Raw genomic sequence first — 20,897 nt, 5'->3', positions numbered from 1 at the left:
CTGCTGCCTGCCTGCTGCTATCGTGACGGGACCAGAAGACAGAAAAAGGAAAATGCTAATTATATCCCCGTGCTTTTCAGTTTTCGGAGTTTGTTTTCTTTTCAATTGTTTGGAACAAGTCTCCGAAAACTGGCAACCACGTCCAGCAAAACTGCTGTTGCTCTAACAATTCTATTCTTATTTGTCCCCGTTCTGGGTTTCCGCTGTTTGGATTTTTTTTTTTTTTTTTTTTGCAAATCCACCACCTAAATTATGGCACTATTTTGTTGATTTATGCACCATTCCTGTGATTTATAACTTTATAAACAAACTGTAAAGTCTAGGAATGAAAAACTGCTGGGTGAAAGAAGCTGGAGAAAACAGCAAGTGTCAGAGGTTGAGCGAGATATTTTGAGGAGTGATAGGAAGAAAGGAAATTACTGTTGAGCTAAATGCTTTTTACAGAGTTTGTGCTGAATGCTGTAAAACAAAAGTAAATCTTATTTCTTTATTAAAATAATGTAAATATTCAGCTATAGAAATTATTCTTTCCAAGCCATGTTTTAATGTGATAATACCCAAGTCCTTCCTATCTTTCTCTAATCTACAGACCCACCTGCAAACTTGTAATTTACTGACTTCCCTCAAAGCTTCTGTCCTGTTTGTTGTCTCCACTCTCATCACCCTCCTGTTATTTATAGCTGGATTAATGGCCAGCAAAACTGTCCCTTACCAGAAAAGCTTCTCCCCTTCTCACTCTGCCTTCACTGGATCCTGCTCTTTAGAACGGATCAGAACAGACAAATGTAGCCACCCACCTCTAGGAGGAAAACTGAGCTGCAGCCCTGGTGAAACATAAAGTTTATTTGACTGAAGTGACGCAAAAATTCTTAAAGAGCTCTTTGGCAGCAGATTATCTGGAAATCAGACCATGTGAGGGGGACTGGTGTACAAAAACCTCACCAAGATGCTGAGTTGCCCACAGACTGAGCTCCTGAGACTCTGAAGTAAATGTGGGTGAAGGTTACTCGAGCTTGGATAACTCCAAGGGAAGAGCTTCAAACCAACCCCAAAGGTGGGTATTTTATCATTTTGTTTTTAACATTTTTAACATTGGAGGTTCACTAACTTTCACTCCTCGTTGCCTCTTTCAACTTTGGTTATAAAATCTGAAATCCTAACTAGAGTCCTAAATACTGTGTTTCATTTAATTTTAAATTAACTTTTAAAGTCTTGGAGTTATTTCTAAACTATTGGGAAAATGTACATTTCACACAGCTTTGTGAGAAAATAAGACAGGTTGTTTTTTGGTGAAAGTTTGCTTTGATTTTGCAGACTTTTAATGCTTTCTTTATTTTCTGATGTAACATATTCTCCTCTGTCTTGTACAGGCATTTGTCCAGCAATTACAAATGTTGGGAGTCAAATGCCTGTAGCAGAACATGTTATGATAATTTGAAATTACAGTTTTGGCAGTCCACATAACTGAGTATAGGGTTTTTTTAAAATCTATTAAAAAGCATTAAACTATAAGAAAAAAATAAAGAAGCAAAATCTGAAGAAAAAAAAATCAGTGCAAATTGTTGCTGATTTTTAAAGGGCTTTAAGTAAGTTTTATTAACCATATTAAATTATATTTTAGAAGGTAACTGATTCATTGTAAGTAATAAAGCTGAAGAGTATGTCATATATATATTTATAGTCAATCATGATTACTGCTGAAACCAACTGGCTTGCTGGAATAGTTTGCTAAGTAATGTGGAAGCTTCAGTGAGGAATGCAATGTAACTGAAATAGTCAGAGAAAACACATTTTGATGTGTTAAGAAAGCTGGGGGAGAAAAGGATCATGCATTTAATGGATTTGTATTCTTGGAAATGTTGCGGGATTTTTTTTAAAGTGGGTTATTATCTGTCAGGCATTTTACTAGGGAAGGTCTCATACACTTAGGCTTCATCTTCTGGTGCCTTTGGTGAGTGAATTAACCATAATTTTTTTGGACAGTACTTTTTAAACTTGACATATGGCAAGTTACTGTTGTGGGTCCATTTTCTAATTAATCAGGGTGCAATGAATAGTTACACAAATTAAGAAAAACTGCCACAAAATTGGAATTTAATAAAACCCCTAAATTATTCCACACATGGAAATGTGCAGTGTATTAAAGCTTTTTCCTACTTTCCTCCATGGAAATACAAACTGCTAATTTTTCCTTAGGAACAATAATAAGAACCTAAAGAAATGTCCATTCTGTATGTTGGTGACCTATCTGACATTAGGATTCTAACTCTTTTCCAAAACTGTGTTTGCAGCTTTGGCAATCTGTTTCTTACAGAACTTACACACCATAATGAAGCCCACCTGTGGGATAAGGGTTTCATAAAGAACTTAAATAGAACTTGGAGCCTGAATAAAGGGTCTGTAATTTGAAGCCAGACATTAACAAGTCTCTTTCAGAGAAACACCATTTGGAAACAATAGTGACTGTTTCTTTCCTTTCTTTAGGTAACAACATGACAAACATGAGTACATGCATCCAGGCACGTATGTGCAGCCTGCCTTACACTTGAGGCTACAAACACCATGTCTGTTAATGTGCAGAGTTATGGCAAAGAACAGGGCTCTATTTATTTAGTGCAATTTGCTGGGTTAGAACTCTTCCTTCAAATTTATATAAATAATTTTGAGGAAGAATACAAAAGGATTATCATTCCCGCTAAGCTTATCTGTTTCCTTGCACTACATATGAATGCTCTCAAACCAGAAAATGCATTTTCTTCCCTCCTCCCTGTTCTTTAAATGACTGTCACCAACTTGGCAGCATTCCCACTACAACAGTGTTTGTCTTCTTGACAAATTTTTAAAGGTAAAACCTTACTTTCCTGCTAACTTGAATTTCAGACTGAAACACGGACAAGATCATGATAGAAAACTCAGTAAATGTTTATACTGCCCTAATCCTGTTACCTGCAGAAGCACAGTTTTCACATCTTACCCCTATTTAGCCTTATCTGGGAATACATGAGTTAATTGGAGAGACCTCACTCCTTGTGCCACTCTTACTTTGGTAAGTAGCCTTTTATTCTCCCAGAAGGGCCACTGTCTCAGTGGAACTACTTGTTGAGTACAGTTGTACTCAGTTTTAATAAGAATGTGAGCAAGTCTTTGGAAAGCTGCAAATATCCATATATAGGATCTATTTTGTTCTCTACATACTGCAATTTTCCTATAAAATGCTCACATCTTATTACAGTGATGTGGAGAAGCACCAAATCCAATTACATTTAAAATCATTGGGATCAGGTCCTGCCCTCTATGGAAATAATTCACTGGACCCATTAATTTTGGTGGGGTTTGATGATTCTTTATCAAAAATAAGTTTTTACTCTCTTAAACTAGACTAGAGGAGCACAACAAAGAAAATCCATTTTCAGTTGTTGGGGTAGATAGCAGCTTCTGTCTGCTTTGCACCTCAGGCCTCTGATTCTGTCCTTATCAGCAGCCCTGCCAAAGCTGGGACTCAGTATCTTACTTTGTAATTATGAGTATCAGTTTTTGAATTCTGAAATACAATCTGTCACCCTTGCTTTCAGCTTGCCTAATGGAAACAAGGGAAGAGAAAAGGTATTCTAGGAACCCATTTTTAAATGAAATCAGTGTATGTGAACACAGCCACTAGCAAAAGGCATTAATATTTTGTGTTATGAACTCTAAATATGACCCATGTATTTACACCAGCAGGTAAAAGCCTGTCAAAAAAATAAGCTTTACAAAGTTCTCACTGTCACCCAGGCCACAGACAGACTAGGACTGTGTGTGGAGATATGGGTAAAGACCAGAAATGTTTACTGCTGTATGTATCAGAGTCCAGTACCTGGAAACACCCAGGTCCGTGGCTGTCAGAGAGTCACGGTTGATACTGTGGCTCAGACGTGAAAAAAGTAGCTACAGATAAACAGCACAGCCTTTTCCTGTGTGAGATTCATGATTTCTATCTTGTCATGCAAACTTCTTGCTTGTTTTTCTAGGTAAAAGTAATTGCCTTGCACTCTCTCCCTGTCTGTGGGAACTGCACTGTCACTGCAGGCTGTAGTAGGCAGCCAAGCAGCTACCTAATTTTAACAATTTTAAGTACATCGTCATAAAAGGGAGATTTAGGTCAAGTTAACAGAAATCATCTTCATGTTTGTGCTTGCTTGCCAACTGTGTAGGCTGATGTTTTGTCTTAGAGTTCAAAGTACTTTGTTATTTTGCAAGTGCTAGCATGAAAATGGACATAAGTAAGGCAAGTGTGAGCAGTGCAAGTGAGTTTTGCTAAAGGGATTCAGCTGCAACCCAGTGCATACTCCAGCAAGTATTGGTTTACAGTAACCATGAAAAAAAAATGAAGTGAAAGATATGAAAATATACAATTTTTGTAACTTAGTTGAATCTGATCATTTGGAGGTGAGTAATGACTTCTCTAGTCACACACTGTGAGGCTGAACAAACCTTGTACTGAGGAGTTTACCCCCAATAAAATGTTCTCCAGGTTACTTGAGCTTATTTGCTGCACCTCAACCTAGTTAATTTAATCACCTAGACACACTAAAAGTCAATGCTTTCCTTTAAAAATACAGAGACTAGGAAAATAATTTTGTTTCCAAGTGCTGGAAAGGTTTGTTTCACTAGATGGCAAAGCATTAAAGGAAAGGGTTTCCCACACTGCCACGAGAGGTCACTGCCTGCCTCAAGCCAGAAACACAGGGACAACATCAAGGGTGCAGCTCCCTGCTTGGGAAGAACCAGACCCCAGGACAGGGGATGCTTCGTGGGGATCACTTTGATAGAGGCAAAGGAGTGGGGTTTGTGCATCAAGGGACAAACAGGGCTTTTACATCTAGAGTGCTGGTTCAAGTTGAGCTCTGTGTGGGAGTAGTCGAAAATTGTAATTTAATTAATATTTGGTTTATGTGAACTGCGTTGGTGGCTTCATCCAAGCTTGTAGAAACACATGTCTTCAATTATCCATCCTACTGTTTTCAATGAACAAGCAAAGCAGGAAATAGTTGTGGAGGAGACACTGCACTGATGGTCACTCCTCCTAAGTCGTTCTTTGTGCAAGGAGCAGTGAATTTACTGCTGGCAGAGTGGCACCTTCCACGTGTTCCTGGACAGCACAGGTTACAGAGGTGAAAACTGCCTTTGAGAATAATCCCTGTTCGGAGCTACTGGAGAGAGAAAAGGCCCAGACACTTGAGGACTCTCAAAGGAGCAAAGTCACACCTACAAAACCCAGTTCAGAGCAAAAGGAAGGCACAGCTATCCTTTTCCTTTTCTTTTTTTTTTTTTTTTCTTTTCTCTTTTTTTTTCTTCTCTTTTTCTCCTGTAGCTAATTGTGTTGGTGATAAGAAGCCAATGTGTATGTAAGTCAGAGCAACCTTTGCAACAGCTCCAACTGAAAATAGGTAATAAACTGACATTTCTTCTGTCGTTCACTATTGTCATTCTAGTGACTAAAACTACTGAGAAATCTTCTACTTCTGCAGCTGTTTACACTGACTGTAGCTGTTACAATTTCTTCAGATACTTTTTTTCCTTGAATTGTAATGAGAGGGAGGGGAAACATACATTCTGTCACAGTTCTTTTATAGCACAATGAAATCTTTTGGTTCTGTAACTGTTCTGTTTTCATGTGCCAACTATGCCACTGTGAACACCATGGCATAGCTGTGGAGTCCACCACTCCAGAGATTCCCCAGGGTGTAATTGCAAACTGTGATTCTCTTTCAGAAAGGAATAGTTTAAATTCCAGCTCAAGTCTCACATTGTTTTGCATACTTTAGGCTCAAACCTACTGAAAGTTTTACAAAAATTGTTAAAATAATGGGATATTTCTTTCCTATGGTCTGCAGATGACCAGAAGGAGCCTTTGATCTGAGTAGGACAACTACCTCAGTTGTTGTAGATGCAGAAAATTAATAATACATTCAATGACTCCTCCTCAGTAAAGGATGTGCCAAGAAGTAGCCCTGAGCAGAAATAAAGTGTTTTATAACTACAGCAAGGGTGTAAGTCTCAACTATGGAAAATTCAATCTCTTGAGATAATGCAGCTAAATCAACATCCTTTACTGCTTTCCCATCTATGAGTAAGAGGTGTAAAGTCCAGAAGGGCTCAGGTTACTTTTACATATTCCTACCTGATATTTAACATGGTTACACAGGGACAGGATTGGCTGTGGCCTCTCTTAGGATTTTTGTTGCCACCAGTGGTGGTAGAACTGTTCTCATCTACCCAAGCTCTTTTGGGACATTTGGAAAGTTTCAGACTCCAAAGACACTCAGTCTCTATAGACCTGCAGGTAAAACAGAAACTCCTCTCCCTTTCCATAATAATTTTTTTCTGGAACTCTGAAGATGTTTCAGTCTTTGTGGATGATTAACTAATGGTAGCAAAGTACTGCTCCTGTAGGAATTCAGCATTAATGATGCACTGCTTGCTATGTGAGGAAAAGGACATTATCTGGGCAAATACAGAATGAAAACTGAAGAACAAGACATTTCTGACAGTTCTGGACAACACCTTCATGAGACTTAGCTCGAGAACATCTGTTTGCTCTGCAGCTTGGTAATGTCCCTTCTCTTTCTGCTTGCACTGATAAATGTTTTAGGAAGAGGTTTAGCAAGTTCTGCACGAAGTAAAAAGCTGGGAAAAGCCTGAGTTTTAAGAGCTCTGGCAATGAGCAAATTCTAGTGGTGAGCAAATAATATCCCCTCTTTGTTTTTGTTTTTCCAACAGTCAGAAGTAAAGTAATGCTTATTCTTCTGCTAGAATGTGACAATGGTATTTACTGTAGCAAAATGCTTTGAAAATAGCTAAAATTAAATGTAATTATAACTTAATCTGTGGTGGCATAGTGTAGATTGTGTAACAGCTCTAAAGCAAGGTTACTACCCCCCAGGGAATTTACAGAACAGAGAATCAGATCCTATTTTGAGATTTGGTTGAGTAAAAGCAGCTGGGCATTTACATTATGTGAACAAACAAAACATGACCCACTGATTCACAATTCTTTTTCTGTTCTTTCTGCTCTGAAAGAAAATTGTTTCATACTTGATTTCAGGATGGTTTAGTTCCCCTGGATTATGCTTCTAGTACATATGAAGAGGGCAGGTAAATCCAGGGATTCTCCCAGTGCCTTTTTTTTTTTTTTTGCTGGTGGTGGACAGCAGAACAGGAGTAGTGCCCCTCTTCCCAGGGCTGGAACCACAGTGTTGGCAGATCCAAACAGAATGAAATATGCCTTTATTTTTCCCAAGGACTTAAATCTGGGGACAAATTTTGTCCTTTAGAAACACATTTGTTCTTACTGAAAACAATCAAACTGAAGTTTCTTGATCTTCTCTTTTTTTTCTCATTGTTATTAGTGTTGACTGAACCTCATAGGTTAGTTGATGCAAAACCACTGATTTAAATACTTTTCTAAACTTTGGTTTAAGCCTTCTAGGTCTGTGCTAAACAACAGACACTGGGATTTCTGAAGGAAGGTGATCAGGAGATGTAATTTGTATATCCATTGCTAACTCATATTTGTTTAATTATTTTCCCTTCATTCTGGGTGAATCTAGAAATTGCCAGTAGAAGTCACAGAATGAATTTATGAAAATGAAAATACAAGCCCCATTAAACTCTGCCCTCATTGTTGTAAACTGGGAGTCCCACAATTTCCCTCAGTATGAGAGAAATGTTCAGAGGGAGAACATGGTACCAGAAGGCAGCAGGACTGTGACTGCCTGTGAGTTGCCCAGCAATGCACAAAGTCCAGCAAATCTCCCTGAGAGGTTATAAACCAGGTACACCAACTTCTGTACAAGAGGATGAGTCCTTCCTTCCTTTTGTACAAAATGCTGAACAGATTATCTGCTAAATGACCCACGCTGCATGCTGTGATGGTTAATTAATTTCAGAAGTATTTTAATCACGGAATATGTCATATGTTACTTGAAAGTTACCAGCAAAAGTAAACCCTGTAATGGACTTCTAACTGTTTTTCACTTCTTAGATGGTGTTTGTGCCTTCAATCTGATGGGCTTAAATGTGGGAGAGGAATTCTAAAAGTGCTGGGAATAAAACTGAGGAAAGACAAGCCACAAAGGGACTCAGTGCTGCTGTCCATCTTCAAGTGATCAGAACAAATCTGTGAAAAAAATGGAGAAAAAGGCAACAAGCTATGAGACTGAGCCACTGACTTCCAAGAAAGATGTCTCAGACTGTACCAAAGATGATTGTAAAGAGAATGGACTCCTTGTCAGGAACCCTAAATCTGCCCTACGGCTTGTGGAGGATGGCAATAAAGTCCATCCCAGCCAGGGAGATAAAGGGGAGGCAGCTCAGATCTCCAATGGTTATTCAGGAGTTCAGAGCTCTGTTCCCTGCAACGGAATGGGAGAGGTGGAAGATGCCCAGAGTGCTGCCCCAGCAGCCACAACCACCACTACAACCACCACTTCCACCACCTGTGGAGCAGAAGGTCAGCAGCAGCTGATGGAGTTGGAGGACAGAGAAACCTGGAGTAAAAAAATTGACTTCCTCCTCTCTGTCATTGGATATGCAGTGGATCTGGGAAATGTGTGGAGGTTTCCTTACATTTGCTACCAAAATGGTGGAGGTCAGTGCCTGCTTCTGTTTGCTTTTCCTTAATGCTGAATTTCCTTGCTTATACATGGATTATCCAGTGGCTTATTTTAATAGCATGTATAACAAATGACCAAAGGGAAATTACTTGTCAAGAAAACTGGAAAACCTAAATTCTGGGGATAACCAGACACATTAGGATAGAAGAAAAACTATTTAGCAAGACCTAAAGAACACACTACAACTAGGAACAGAGCCAGTCAGGTGCAGAACCACTTTTCAAGAGGAAGAACTCAAACCCTGTCTTGAGTATTTTAAAATCAAATAAACCAACATGCCAAAAATAACTAAGCAGGAATCCTAGTTCTTAGACACACTGAGGCATCAGCCAAAATATAAATCTAATGAAGGAGATCTTGGAAAGGAGTTTTGTCCCTCTGATGTAACAAAGGCATTTTACTGAAGAAATTAATTATTTTATCTGTAGCCCATCTCACAGCTGTGTCCACTGTAGCCAGTGAATTTTATGTTACAGAAATGTGAGAAGTTTGGCCTTAAACTTGCTTCTAATTCAGTCTGCTGAGTAGTTACTCTTATGAGATATCCCACAGTACTTCATTGGGGCACCCTGGCTAGGGAAAGGATATGCATCTTCCCTTTGAGATAAAAGAAAATGTTGTTTATGGAGTGCTGCTATTGGAAAAGAAGTCCTATGAAGAGTTATAATCATCTGCTTTCTTTCTTGCAGGAGCATTCCTCATCCCTTACACAATTATGGCCATCTTTGGAGGGATTCCTCTCTTCTATATGGAACTAGCACTAGGACAGTACCACAGGAATGGGTGTATTTCAATTTGGAGAAAAATATGTCCTATATTCAAAGGTAAAGAAAGAAAATGAAAAATTACTAGAAACTTTCTGAATAACTCTAAGATTTTCCTATAAATGTGAAGTTTCTGAAAAAAAATTATAATCTCATAAAGCACAGTAAAGCTTGTTCTACACAAGATTTTTGCTTTACAAATAAAGCTTTCATAAGAACTTCATGTACAGCTGCTGATGTGTGTGTACTCTTGTTTACAAGTATGACACACAGATCTCAAATTGATTAGAGGTCAGTCCACTTTCTCTGCCCCAAGCCTAAAAATTTGTTAACAAATAAACAAAAAATGTAATGAATAAAGTAAGTGCAACATTACTGAATCCGAGGCAAAATTAAAACTAGGGAAGAATACAGATCTTCTATTCCTATTACAAAGCTATTACAAAGAAATTATTCCAGATCTTCAGCCTGGTCTGTCAATTGCTCTCCTTAGAGCATGACCTGTTCTATGTGCTCATTTACTCTTGTTCGAGTGTTACAGCTCTCATCTTCTCCTTTTTATTTACTGAGAGTGTAAGATGCCTATTTCTAAAATAGGAATTTAGGCACAGATGAAAAAAAACGTTTAAGCACGTTTTGTCTTGAGTAAGAATTCTTGTTTGGAATTGGAGCCTGAGTGTTTTTGAAACCACAAGGAATTCAAGTGTTGTAAGCACTTGAGAGAGTCCCTGTACCTCCTGCAGAGCTGCCAGAGTCACTAATTGTACTTGATGTGATAACCAATTCCTTCCTCTTATTTTTGGCCTAAACCTTAGCCTCACTTCATGTAGTTATTTCCTGCCTTACTAGGAATTGGCTTTGCCATCTGCATAATAGATCTTTACGTAGCCTCCTACTACAACACCATCATGGCTTGGGCCTTTTACTACCTCGTATCCTCCTTCACGGCGGAGCTGCCGTGGACCAGCTGCACAAATGCTTGGAACACAGACAACTGCACAAACTACTTCAGCAAGGACAATGTCAGCTGGTCCCCACACTCCATCTCTCCAGCAGAAGAATTTTATACGTAAGTGCATGTAAGTGAGGACAGAAATATTAGAGAGAGTGGTGGAACACACAGCAAGCTTTTCCTTGGAGGGGGAGCAGGGCTGGTGGTAATGGTGCTCTTGTGTGAGCTGTTCAAATAACTAAGTGCTTGTAGGCACATGAAAGCTCAGAGTGTATGGGAGGGCAGTCTATATTTAAGGTCAGATTTTCCCAGCCTTTGCCAGCTGTCATCACTTATCATTTATTATACCATTAATATCAAGCTTTTAATTAGAAAAAAATAAATATAAAAATTAACATTACTCTGAAGGTTACTTATCAAAGACCCAGGACTACCTCTACTATTCAGATCACAGTAAGGGGCTGTTCAAAGCATACTTAAAAGTCAGTATTTATTAAAAGAAATATCTCTACTGTGTTTTTCTTTCCTCTTTCAGCCGCCAAGTTCTACAGGTGCACAGGTCCAATGGGCTGGATGACCTGGGGGGCATTAGCTGGCAACTGACCCTCTGTTTATTGTTAATCTTCACCATTGTATACTTCAGCATCTGGAAAGGGGTCAAAACATCTGGCAAGGTGAATGCAAAAGCAAGATAAATCAACTTGGTACAGTGTAGCCTAACAGCAATTCTAAAGGAGCCAATTAACTTGACTCAATTAACTCTCAATTAACTGAGAATTATCTCAGGGTGTTTTCATAGCAGGGATTATAGGCTCATGTATTTGGGAAGCACTCACTGCAGAGTGACTTGTTACCCAAGTAATATATAATAACAGTAAGTTATGCCACTGTTCTCTGGACAAGAACAACCCTGCCAAGAGACAGCAAAGGTGTGTATGTCCAAGCTGCCTGTTCACAGACTTTCTGAGAGGTTCATAAGTTATAAGTGCTGAGAGTTCTCCTTCATTTAACTCATTATCACCTGTTAACTTTCTGCCCGTGGCAAATGCAATCTTTCTGCTCCCCCTCACAGGTCGTATGGGTGACTGCTACATTCCCCTACATCATACTCTTGATCCTGCTAGTGAGAGGTGCAACTTTGCCTGGAGCCTGGAGAGGTGTTGTCTACTACTTGAAACCTGACTGGCAGAAACTCCTGGCCACTGAGGTAAAAAACATTATAAAAAGGCAGAAATTTGCACTTGGCCTGTCAGCATGTGTATCAGCATGTACATACTTCAATGTCTGCTTTTAGTAGAGAACATGATTAACAGCTGGTTTAGCATGGACTTACAAGCCTGACTTTATGACCTTATTTCAAGTCATGCTACTCTCTACATTACAAAGGTTTTTTTCTAAAGACTAAAGTTCCTCATCAATTTAGCTTGAACTAATAGTAGGGTTCCCATATTGTGGTTGAACAGGATTAGTGTCAAAAATAGATTAGAAAGAAAATGAGTGACCAAACAATTTTTTGCTATGAAAACTGAACAACCTGACACTGAGTGAGCAGCTACAATTGCTGCTACACTGCAACAAAATCCTTTGCCTATGACAGTCACACTGAGCAAACCAAATTTGATAAGCCCTAACAACTTGTTTAGTGGCATTTTTTTGGCTGTGGAGATCACTACATACTTAGGCAAGGTTTTCCACAGCCCAGTGATGTCCATATTTAAATAGTGCAGGTTAGTTCAGGTCTCCAGCCTGATGAGCTTTGGCAGATAAGCCTAAGGAGAGTTTCTGTAGCCACCAACTAAAACAACTCAAGCATCCAAGTTCATGTGGAGAAGGAACAAATCAACTAGGTTTGCATACACCACCAAGAGTTGGAAAGAAAGGAGGAATAAGGACAAAACTGAGCTAACCAACAAACCCCAAGCATTCCAGGATCTGATTCAGCTTTGAACTCTGTGGATGACAAGTTGTCCATCAGGCTCAAGGCTGCACTTACTTTGCTGCCTATGAAGGTGTCTAGGGAGGAGGGCGATGGAAAAAACCCACAGCAATAAATACTACAAATATAAAGATTAAAATTTCTAATGTTTGCATGTCTGCTGCTGCCCAGCTGATATGGAGAGTTCTGAATTAAGAGGAAATGAAAAGACACCAGTCTCTGATAAAGCACCATCTCCAATAAGGGACCACATCTTCTGAAAAAGCAATAAAGGGCATTGATATTGTATTGGATGTATCTGAAGTGAGGACAGCAGATTACAATCTGCGTGCTGGATGATGACAGAGCTCTGTCTGTGGATGATACAGGGTGGCCTCACATGATGGAGGAGAATATTAGAAATGAGTTGTAATGAACTCCATGTTTCAATCAAAAGAGGAGAAATAAATGAGGACTTTGACCTTCAGAAAGAGAACTGATATTGTACTTTAGGAACACAACTCATTAAGGCTGTGGCCACTGTTCAAGTACAACAGGCTTTTCATAACAAGATCATCACACTTGAGTCTGTCATGGCTACAACAAAGCTGAGCTGAGTCCTAAGCACTAGAACTGTGTCCACACTCTCAAATGTGTTTCCATTAAGTCTAGGAAAAATCTGAGCAGCAATCAGGAGGACACACAGCCAAACATAGGACTACTGCAGGGCACACAGGGTTTGGAGGAAGGTGGCCCAAACCCACTGCAAAGTCATGGACAGAATGCTCTCTATACCTAACACAAGTTGTGTTAAACCATTACAGGCAAATCACTGCAATCTCATCAAAGATGCTGCCAGAAGGAAACTCAGTGAGTACTTCCAATAGTGTGAAGAGATACAGCAAGCACAGGATAGGCACTAAAACTGTAGTGGATGTTTACAGCTCTCACAGACCAACAATAAATATTCCTATTTTAACCTGCTCTCTCAAAAAAATCTTTATTAGACCAGGCAAGACTATGGGTAGACTAGTGAAACATGATTTTGTAGGGTGATATTTTGAATATGCCAAACTCATTCCATCTGTTTCATGTCATTTCTTCTTGAACTTCAATATTTTTCAGGTTTGGGTGGATGCAGCAGCTCAGATTTTTTTCTCCCTTGGTCCAGGTTTTGGAGTCCTATTAGCTTATGCCAGCTACAACAAGTTCCATAATAACTGCTACCAGTGAGTTCTACCTTATTCTGCATGTAAAATTGAGTTTTAAAAATGTCACTATGGGTATTTACAAAAACAGAAACACAGTGCTGGTGAAAAGCACTGAACTGTCAGACCTTTGTACCTTACAGATCAGACAGAACCATAACAGAACAAAAGCCATTATTGAAAGAACTTGCAATTTGAAACCTTTTTTCTCTGTTGTGCCTATCCTAAAGAAAGATAGTATCTACCATTAACAGCAAGTCCAAGATGTAGAAACCTGTCACAACAAAATGGACAAACCCCCTGCCAAATGATCACATTATAGTTATTTAATCTCAGCAGTTTGCTAGGAAGTGACTTGGAGGTCTTGAGCTGAATGGTGATTGTTGCTTCCTTGTTATGCTAAAAATTTTATTTATAATTTGTGAAATAAAATTCTCAGTTCTTTACTGTTCCTATAGTAATTCCCATTTTTCTAAAACACCAGTATATATGCAGCATTCAATTACAGTATCTTTTTTGAAGTTGAAGTAAGTATGAATTTCTTTCTTCCTTTCTTTCAAGCTGGATGCTTGTTCTTTTCATTGTATTCCCCCAGTTTTTGTAGGAGTCTGTTCAGATCAGAAACTCACTCCATCTGGTGGTGAACTACTCTTTCTAGCAGATGCCAATTCCCTGATGTGAGTTAGGTCTTCTGTTGCAGAGATGCTCTGGTTACCAGTACCGTGAACTGTGCCACCAGTTTTGTGTCTGGATTTGTCATTTTCACCGTGCTGGGATACATGGCTGAGATGAGGAATGAAGATGTCTCAGAGGTTGCCAAAGACACTGGTAGGCTAGCTTTTTGTACACATCTCTCAAACTGCTTCTAAGATAGAATGTATTTGTGTATTATCTGTTAGGTTGAGAACGGCTCAAATTATGCAAAATATTTAGTATATAACTCAGGATATGGATTCACTGTCTGATACAGGACAGCTAAAAAAATTACTCCATGAAGACAGCAGATAAAAGTCATATTGCATGTAACTTCACAGATCTGGTAACTGCACACTGCAAAACAGCCTGGGGGGAGAAGTTTCCCCCTGGCAAACAACCTGGGAGAGTAAAATAGCAGCACTGCACTAACAATTATCCCTGACTCTCTGTTCTAACATCAGGACCCAGCCTTCTCTTCATTACCTATGCTGAGGCCATTGCAAACATGCCTGCTTCCACCTTCTTTGCCATCATCTTTTTCCTGATGTTACTCACACTGGGATTAGACAGCACGGTGAGTAGACAGGATCTGAGACCAGCAGCCCTCTCAGATATCTGGGGTATGGCCTTAGCCTCACAAACATCAGAAAAAACAGAATAACAAATACTGCACTGCAATTATAGGGCTTAAAGCCTATAATTTAGCTTTAGATCTCCACATGCCTTTTAAGACAGTAACTATTACTCCAATTTTGATCTAAGTAGGTCTAAATAAAATAAAATTATTTGTTAGTGCCATATTGTGACAATTAGTAACAGACCTGGAAACACAACTAAAGCACTTGATCCATAAACACCTGGTTCAATGTAGCCTGCCAGGTCCCTCCTCTCTTGTAAACTCAAGCAATTATTAAATTTTGGAAATTTTTCACACTAACTGGATTTAACAGGTGGGAACTAGAGGTGGCCTTCTCAACAGGAGAGAAAATGAGATGTTCTAAGCAAGTGCCTGGTTTTACAAAGTGAGAATTGGCTCCTTCTAGTGCTGATTTCAGAACCTTGGCTCTCTTACACACCAAAGAAAGGCAACCATCACATCAACTGTACAGGCAGAATAAAGCACCAGTGGTCAATGATTTAAAGCTCTCTTATGCACCAACACATATGCTAAAGCAGGTAAAATTGCCCTCTATTTTCCAGTGATTTTGCCATGCTTTTCAGTTTGCAGGACTAGAGGGAGTGATTACTGCAGTACTGGATGAATTCCCACATGTCTGGAGCAAACGCAGGGAATTGTTTGTCCTTGGTCTGATCATCACTTGCTTTTTGGGGTCACTTGCAACCCTGACATTTGTGAGTATTTTATCCACTCCCTGGCTTTCCTTACTGGCAGTTTGCTGCAAATGATATCTTGAAGAGGGCAGTATTTTTGGAAGAGTTTCAAGAAATCAGATTAAATTTTCAGCCTGTTTTCTTTATGCATTAGAAATCCGTATTTGGAATGAATGTGAACAGGATCTTTCATTAGCAAATGTGTTGCAAAATAATGCTTCTGCATTTCAGCAGATTGCAATTCAGCAGAACACATTATAAATGATGCAGCCACTGCTCCAATTGCTGAATCAGTAAGCAGGCAACCTTCCACATTTTGTATGTGGCTTACTTCTTGTTCTCAAAAGTTCTGTATTTTAAAAGAGTATTAGTTTTTATTTTATTTTTTGCAGTGTTTCAATTGTATTTTGAATTAAAAATAATGATAAAAAAATTATCACTTAGAAAATGCTGTAATTGACTGTTGCTGTTCTCCAGAAATTTCTAGCAATTAATTTCCTGGGTAGTCCTCATCAAATCAGGCCAGAAATCATGATCAGTCACAACAAACAGTCCCTGTGGGGTTTGTGGGATTTAATTTTCACAAGTAACATGTTGAATAATTAGTGTAATGATCATAAGGAAAAAAATACATGGCTTTCTTCTATTGTTTAACTCCATTTGCTCACTTATGTGCAACTTCCTTCTCATTTGGAGAATTTACTGTAAAAGGAGATTTAGTTCCTCTCCAAGACACAAAATTCTTTCCTCCTTTGTCACAAGTGAAAAAAAAGCAAAGTAGCTCCCTGTTTGTTTCCTGCTCAGTAACTATTACTCAGGTTGGAGAAAGAAGATGCTATCACAGTCAGGATGCATCAAGCCCCAGAAAATATCTTTTATTCCTTAAAATCCAGCTCAAACTGCCAGATTCAGTAATCCAGATGAAGGCAAAAATAAACAGCAGTATTACAGGATTTCATCACTGGATCTTTGGTTCCCTGATAATATGATCTCTTTTCTAGGGAGGAGCATATGTGGTAAAGCTGTTTGAAGAATATGCCACAGGTCCAGCTGTCCTGACAGTTGTGTTTCTAGAAGCAGTTGCTGTGGCCTGGTTCTATGGTACGTCTACTGCCACACTGACAAAGCCAATGCTCAGTCAAACTCCTGAGCTTCTACACCACTCCACTTCCCCTGCTTCACCAGACAAGATCACTCATGTCTCCAGAAAAAAAAAGTTTACCAAGCCTTTTTACAAACCCACTCATCACAAAGTCTCCTGCAATTAATTATTATTCATTTTTCTCTGGCAGAAGTTCAGTGGCATCTAAACGTAACAAGAGCTGTAATTCAGAACAATTTGGATTTAATATAATTAAGAGTTAAAGGAAAAATACTTTCCATATGGATTCTGGATTTATTTGCAGTGCATACAAAATGCTGCACATGTACTTATGAAAAACTTGTATCTGCTGCCACCATTCTCCTCCCACTTTTCTCCACAGGCATCAACCAATTCTGCAATGATGTGAAAGAAATGCTTGGCTTTACCCCGGGCTGGTACTGGCGGATTTGCTGGGTAGCAATTAGCCCCATCTTCCTTCTGGTGAGTTTCTTTCTCCAACACAAGAAAATTACCACTGAACAATGCAGCTACTTAGACTTCTAAAAGCTTAATTACAGAATTTTTTTGGTTAAGTTTTAAAAGAAACAATTCTTGTTAAGCACAAAAGGCTTAGTAAGTGAAAAATCCAATACAATGTTGCAAGGTCTTGTTACTAAATCACTATTTTCAGGATTTTTGTAGATGAGCTAGATAAATAAAACTGAGTTCTGAAGAACTCCTCTCTTTCCCTCTGCTGAAGAAACGTACATTCAGCATCAAAGTATGTTTAATCCTCCTTGAGTCCTCATCTTTGTTTTTTTAGTTCCCTAAAGTTGTGTGCCACTGAAATACATGTATTCAGACTTTGCTATTTTCTTTTTCAGTTTGTCACTTGCAGCTTCCTATCCAACCCTCCCGAGCTACGGCTTTTTGATTATAATTATCCCTACTGGACCACAGTAGTGGGTTACTGCATAGGAACCTCTTCTATCATCTGCATTCCCATCTACATGGTTTATCGGTTGATCATCACTCCAGGAACACTTAAGGAGGTACCCAGGATGCTTTGTTGCTTCTATTCACCTGCTGGGAAGGAGATGATTCCTAGAAAGATTGATTACCTGTTGATTTTTCTAGGATCTGATGCCCCAGGGTTTCAGGATTACTGCTGTCCTGTTCCTAGCCAGCTGCTAGCTAATTGTCTTCTGCCCATTCTGAGTGATTCACACATGTCCCCTGGTATTACTGAGGCCCCTGGCACATTCATATAAAATATTAAAACAATAATTTTTTTTTTAAACTCTGGTGAACTGGAGGCTTTAACTAGAAATCACACAAGATAAGAGAATCATGTGAATAAGGCAGTGAAAGACTGGTTTCCTTGGGTACATCTATAAGAACAAGTTTACTTTTTTCACCTACACTTAGTAAGACTTCTCTGCCATAAATCTGTGGCAGCCTGTGATGACATTCTGGGGACTTCCTGAAAGTTTATGTAAATACCTGATCAGAAAGAATATGTTCAGTTTTCTTAAGAGTATACAAGCAAGCTGCAAAGTCCTGTCAAACTTTGATTCCTATTGTATGCTACAAATAATTTTAAAATAACACTGTGTACTTCCATAGTACCTAATGTCTTCATAGTGCTGAAATAACAGAAGTCTGAAACATCCTTGTGTGGTTCCAAAGGTATAACTCAAACCAGAGTCATAGTTTTGTTATAAATCTCTTTCTAAGTGGCTATCATGTTATATATTATCTCCAAAATGAATCAATTTCTAATATTGATTTCTTTCCAACAGCGTATTCTGAAAAGCATTACTCCAGAAACAGCTACAGAAATCCCATTTGGAGACATCCGCATGAATGCAATATAAATTAAACTGGATTTCTGGGGGGACAGCAGGGGAGTTTAAAACAACTTTCCCCCCTCTTCGCCCTCACCTAAGAATTACATTCCCAACTGAGACAACAAATAGAGGAATTTCCTGTGGAGATGGCTTCACTGACAACAGGCATTTGGAAACATGATGCCTCCAGCACATTAATCCAAGCAATTCCATGAAATGGACTGTCCACTTCTAACCAGACTGAACTGACTCAGAACTAACCCCGTGAGCCTGAGGATACCACTGCTCCACGTGGGGGCACTGGGGCCATTTGAAAGTGTGTGTGATTGCCAGGACAAGTGTCAGGTGTGACACTCCAGTGACACTCCTGTCACTCAGGTGTGACACTCCAGGAGTGTCAGGGGTAGGGTTAGGTGTAGAATCCCCAGTCTGTGGCAGTAACTCCTGTACCTTCCTCAATGTGATCGTTCGTACTGGGCAGTGTCGCATTCGCTTCTAAGGTCTCCCGATTGCTTAAACTACATTGGAAAATACAAAAATATTTCTGATAGCCATATATTATTCAAGTAAGAGAGGGGTTTATCAACTAGAAAAAAAAGCCAAAAAAACTAGGAAATTCTTCAATCCCTCAGTTTGTAGTGGAGTGGAGAAAGGAAGAGGAAACAGCCCTGAGCACTACTATATATGGCTCTGCATAGATCAGCACACTGGGGAGAATTTCCTGCATTTTGTAGATAGTAACAGTTTCTATTAATTGTTTCTTGTACAACAAATACTGCAAAGGCATTTTTTGTAATGTCCTAGGCCTTACTTTCCTTTAGACCAAATCAAACTCATCATGGGTTACCTGATAAGTACCTAAGTTGCTAGCAGTCACTATACTGTTTAAAAGTCAGCCAAGAAGCCCTGATATTACTACAAGCCCTGCAACAGTCACAGTGTAAAACAGAGTGATCAGCTTGAATTTCTCAGTGGAAAAGAGAATGAAGTGCTCAGAGTACAGACGTACTGAGAGTGGTGAAAGTTTTTTAGATTCTTTGACGATATAAAAAGCAATGCTGATATGCAAAGTCACAGGAAAAATATTTTTATAAATATAGTCCAGAAGATCACTCCTTATCTTGGATCTTTGCTCTCTTCATTAGAATAACCAAATCTGAGTCCTGGATGGGAACAAGGAGCAAGGAAACCCTCTAGAAGTAGATTAAAAAGTCTTTTCTTTTCCTGAACAATGCAAAAAGAAAATACATCCATGTTTTCATTCTATAAAAGCAGAATTTGCAAGGCAGTTTAGTTCCCTTTTTGTTTGTTTGGTTTTGTTAAATGGCATAAAGTTTTCTAAATCTCCTTATGATAAGTTCATTTTTTAGTATCTCAGCTGAGTGGTTGAAATACTGAGAGGTTGAAATCAATGAGAATTTGATTTCTTTTTTTTTTTTTTATCATTGGGTCTTTTTTCTTCTTTTTATATATCCATCTGAAAACATTTACAGTAACCAATATTTATCAGGTAGCTCAACAAATAGCCATACATTAAACATTGTTTTTATACAAAAACCAGTTACATTGATACCAAGTGGGCTGGTCTGCAATTAAAAGTGTTTTGAGGCAAACAAATCCCTTCTCTTCAGCTCCCGTTCTGCTTATCCAGCCCATGAATGTATCCTACCCTCTATTCTGAACAGTGAAAAGGAATGTATGAAACTGGTAAATTAGGACCATAATTGCCTTTTAAGAAAAGTGAATGAAACTGGAGTTTTAGCTGTACAGAACTAAGCATTCCCTCCCTCCAACTTGTACATGATGCAATTGTATTAATTTATGCGGCTGTTTAGTTACAAGTGTTGCAAGCTGATTGTAAGTCATCAGTATGTGCCTTGTACTGTAAACTGTTATTGTAATAAATTTAATATTCATAATCAACCTGCAGATGTCTCTTCTGCCTCTCTCTTATGGGAAGAGCGAAGCTAAACATCAATTTCAAGAAAAAGCAAAATATACAGTCCAGTTTACTACACCAAAAAGGCCTCTCTGACAAAAAGCAGGGGATTTCCTTTAGTGTTTGAACCTTGCCCCTCTGCTACATATTCTTTCACTCTAGTCTAACAGAATCAATTCACATTACACTTTTTAACTCCTTACTACTCTATTAGCTTACATATAAAACTAATTTCATCTCAAGTCTTCTGAATTGGAAGGCTTGGCATTTAATTTTACTCCTGTTTTGTCTCGTCACTAACTCTGAACAAAATGCTAAACAAAAATCTCAAAATCATTTTTTTGTATTAGTTCAACTTACCATAGCATGGAAGTGATAAATTTATTACAAGACAAAGTGAAAGAAACCATTGTGAAAAGTGATGAAAATGTACTTTTAAAACTACAACTGTTGTCAGATACCTTACTTACCAAGTTACACTTAGGAGATTGAGCCCTTGAAAG

At 38.8% G+C, this 20,897-nt stretch overlaps 1 protein-coding gene across 6 annotated transcripts; it reads left to right on the top strand.

Annotated features, from left to right (window-relative positions):
- Positions 1-478: 478 nt before the first annotated feature.
- SLC6A4 (solute carrier family 6 member 4) lies at positions 479-20,378 on the top strand. Of its 6 annotated transcripts, none has more exons than XM_071765681.1 (15): positions 479-1,054; positions 7,590-7,814; positions 8,024-8,629; positions 9,344-9,478; positions 10,268-10,487; positions 10,906-11,044; positions 11,443-11,577; positions 13,411-13,514; positions 14,194-14,321; positions 14,651-14,763; positions 15,411-15,542; positions 16,523-16,622; positions 17,006-17,106; positions 17,490-17,657; positions 18,408-20,378. In XM_071765681.1, the coding sequence occupies exons 3-15, from the start codon at positions 8,170-8,172 to the stop codon at positions 18,480-18,482; spliced, it is 2,010 nt and encodes a 669-aa protein (XP_071621782.1). In that variant the 5' UTR covers positions 479-1,054; positions 7,590-7,814; positions 8,024-8,169; the 3' UTR covers positions 18,483-20,378. The 6 variants fall into 6 exon arrangements, with proteins under 6 accessions (XP_071621782.1, XP_071621780.1, XP_071621783.1 ...); XM_071765682.1 differs by lacking the exon at positions 479-1,054 and adding an exon at positions 5,471-6,322; XM_071765680.1 differs by lacking the exon at positions 479-1,054 and adding an exon at positions 6,334-6,588.
- The last annotated feature ends 519 nt before the right edge of the window (positions 20,379-20,897 follow it).

This window comes from Heliangelus exortis, chromosome 21 (assembly GCF_036169615.1).
Source record: "Heliangelus exortis chromosome 21, bHelExo1.hap1, whole genome shotgun sequence".
Taxonomy (NCBI): domain Eukaryota; kingdom Metazoa; phylum Chordata; class Aves; order Apodiformes; family Trochilidae; genus Heliangelus; species Heliangelus exortis.
The sequence above is the reverse complement of the archived record's forward strand: the minus strand, read 5'-3'. Positions and strand labels throughout refer to the sequence as shown.

Bases quoted from the DNA above. Each gene is read 5' to 3' on its own strand.
- SLC6A4 (XM_071765679.1), top strand. From the start codon at position 8,170: ATGGAGAAAAAGGCAACAAGCTATGAGACTGAGCCACTGACTTCCAAG. The intron at 16,623-17,005 runs GTACGTCTACTG...TTTTCTCCACAG, and splicing joins TGCTGTGGCCTGGTTCTATG to GCATCAACCAATTCTGCAAT. The intron at 17,107-17,489 runs GTGAGTTTCTTT...TTTCTTTTTCAG, and splicing joins TTAGCCCCATCTTCCTTCTG to TTTGTCACTTGCAGCTTCCT.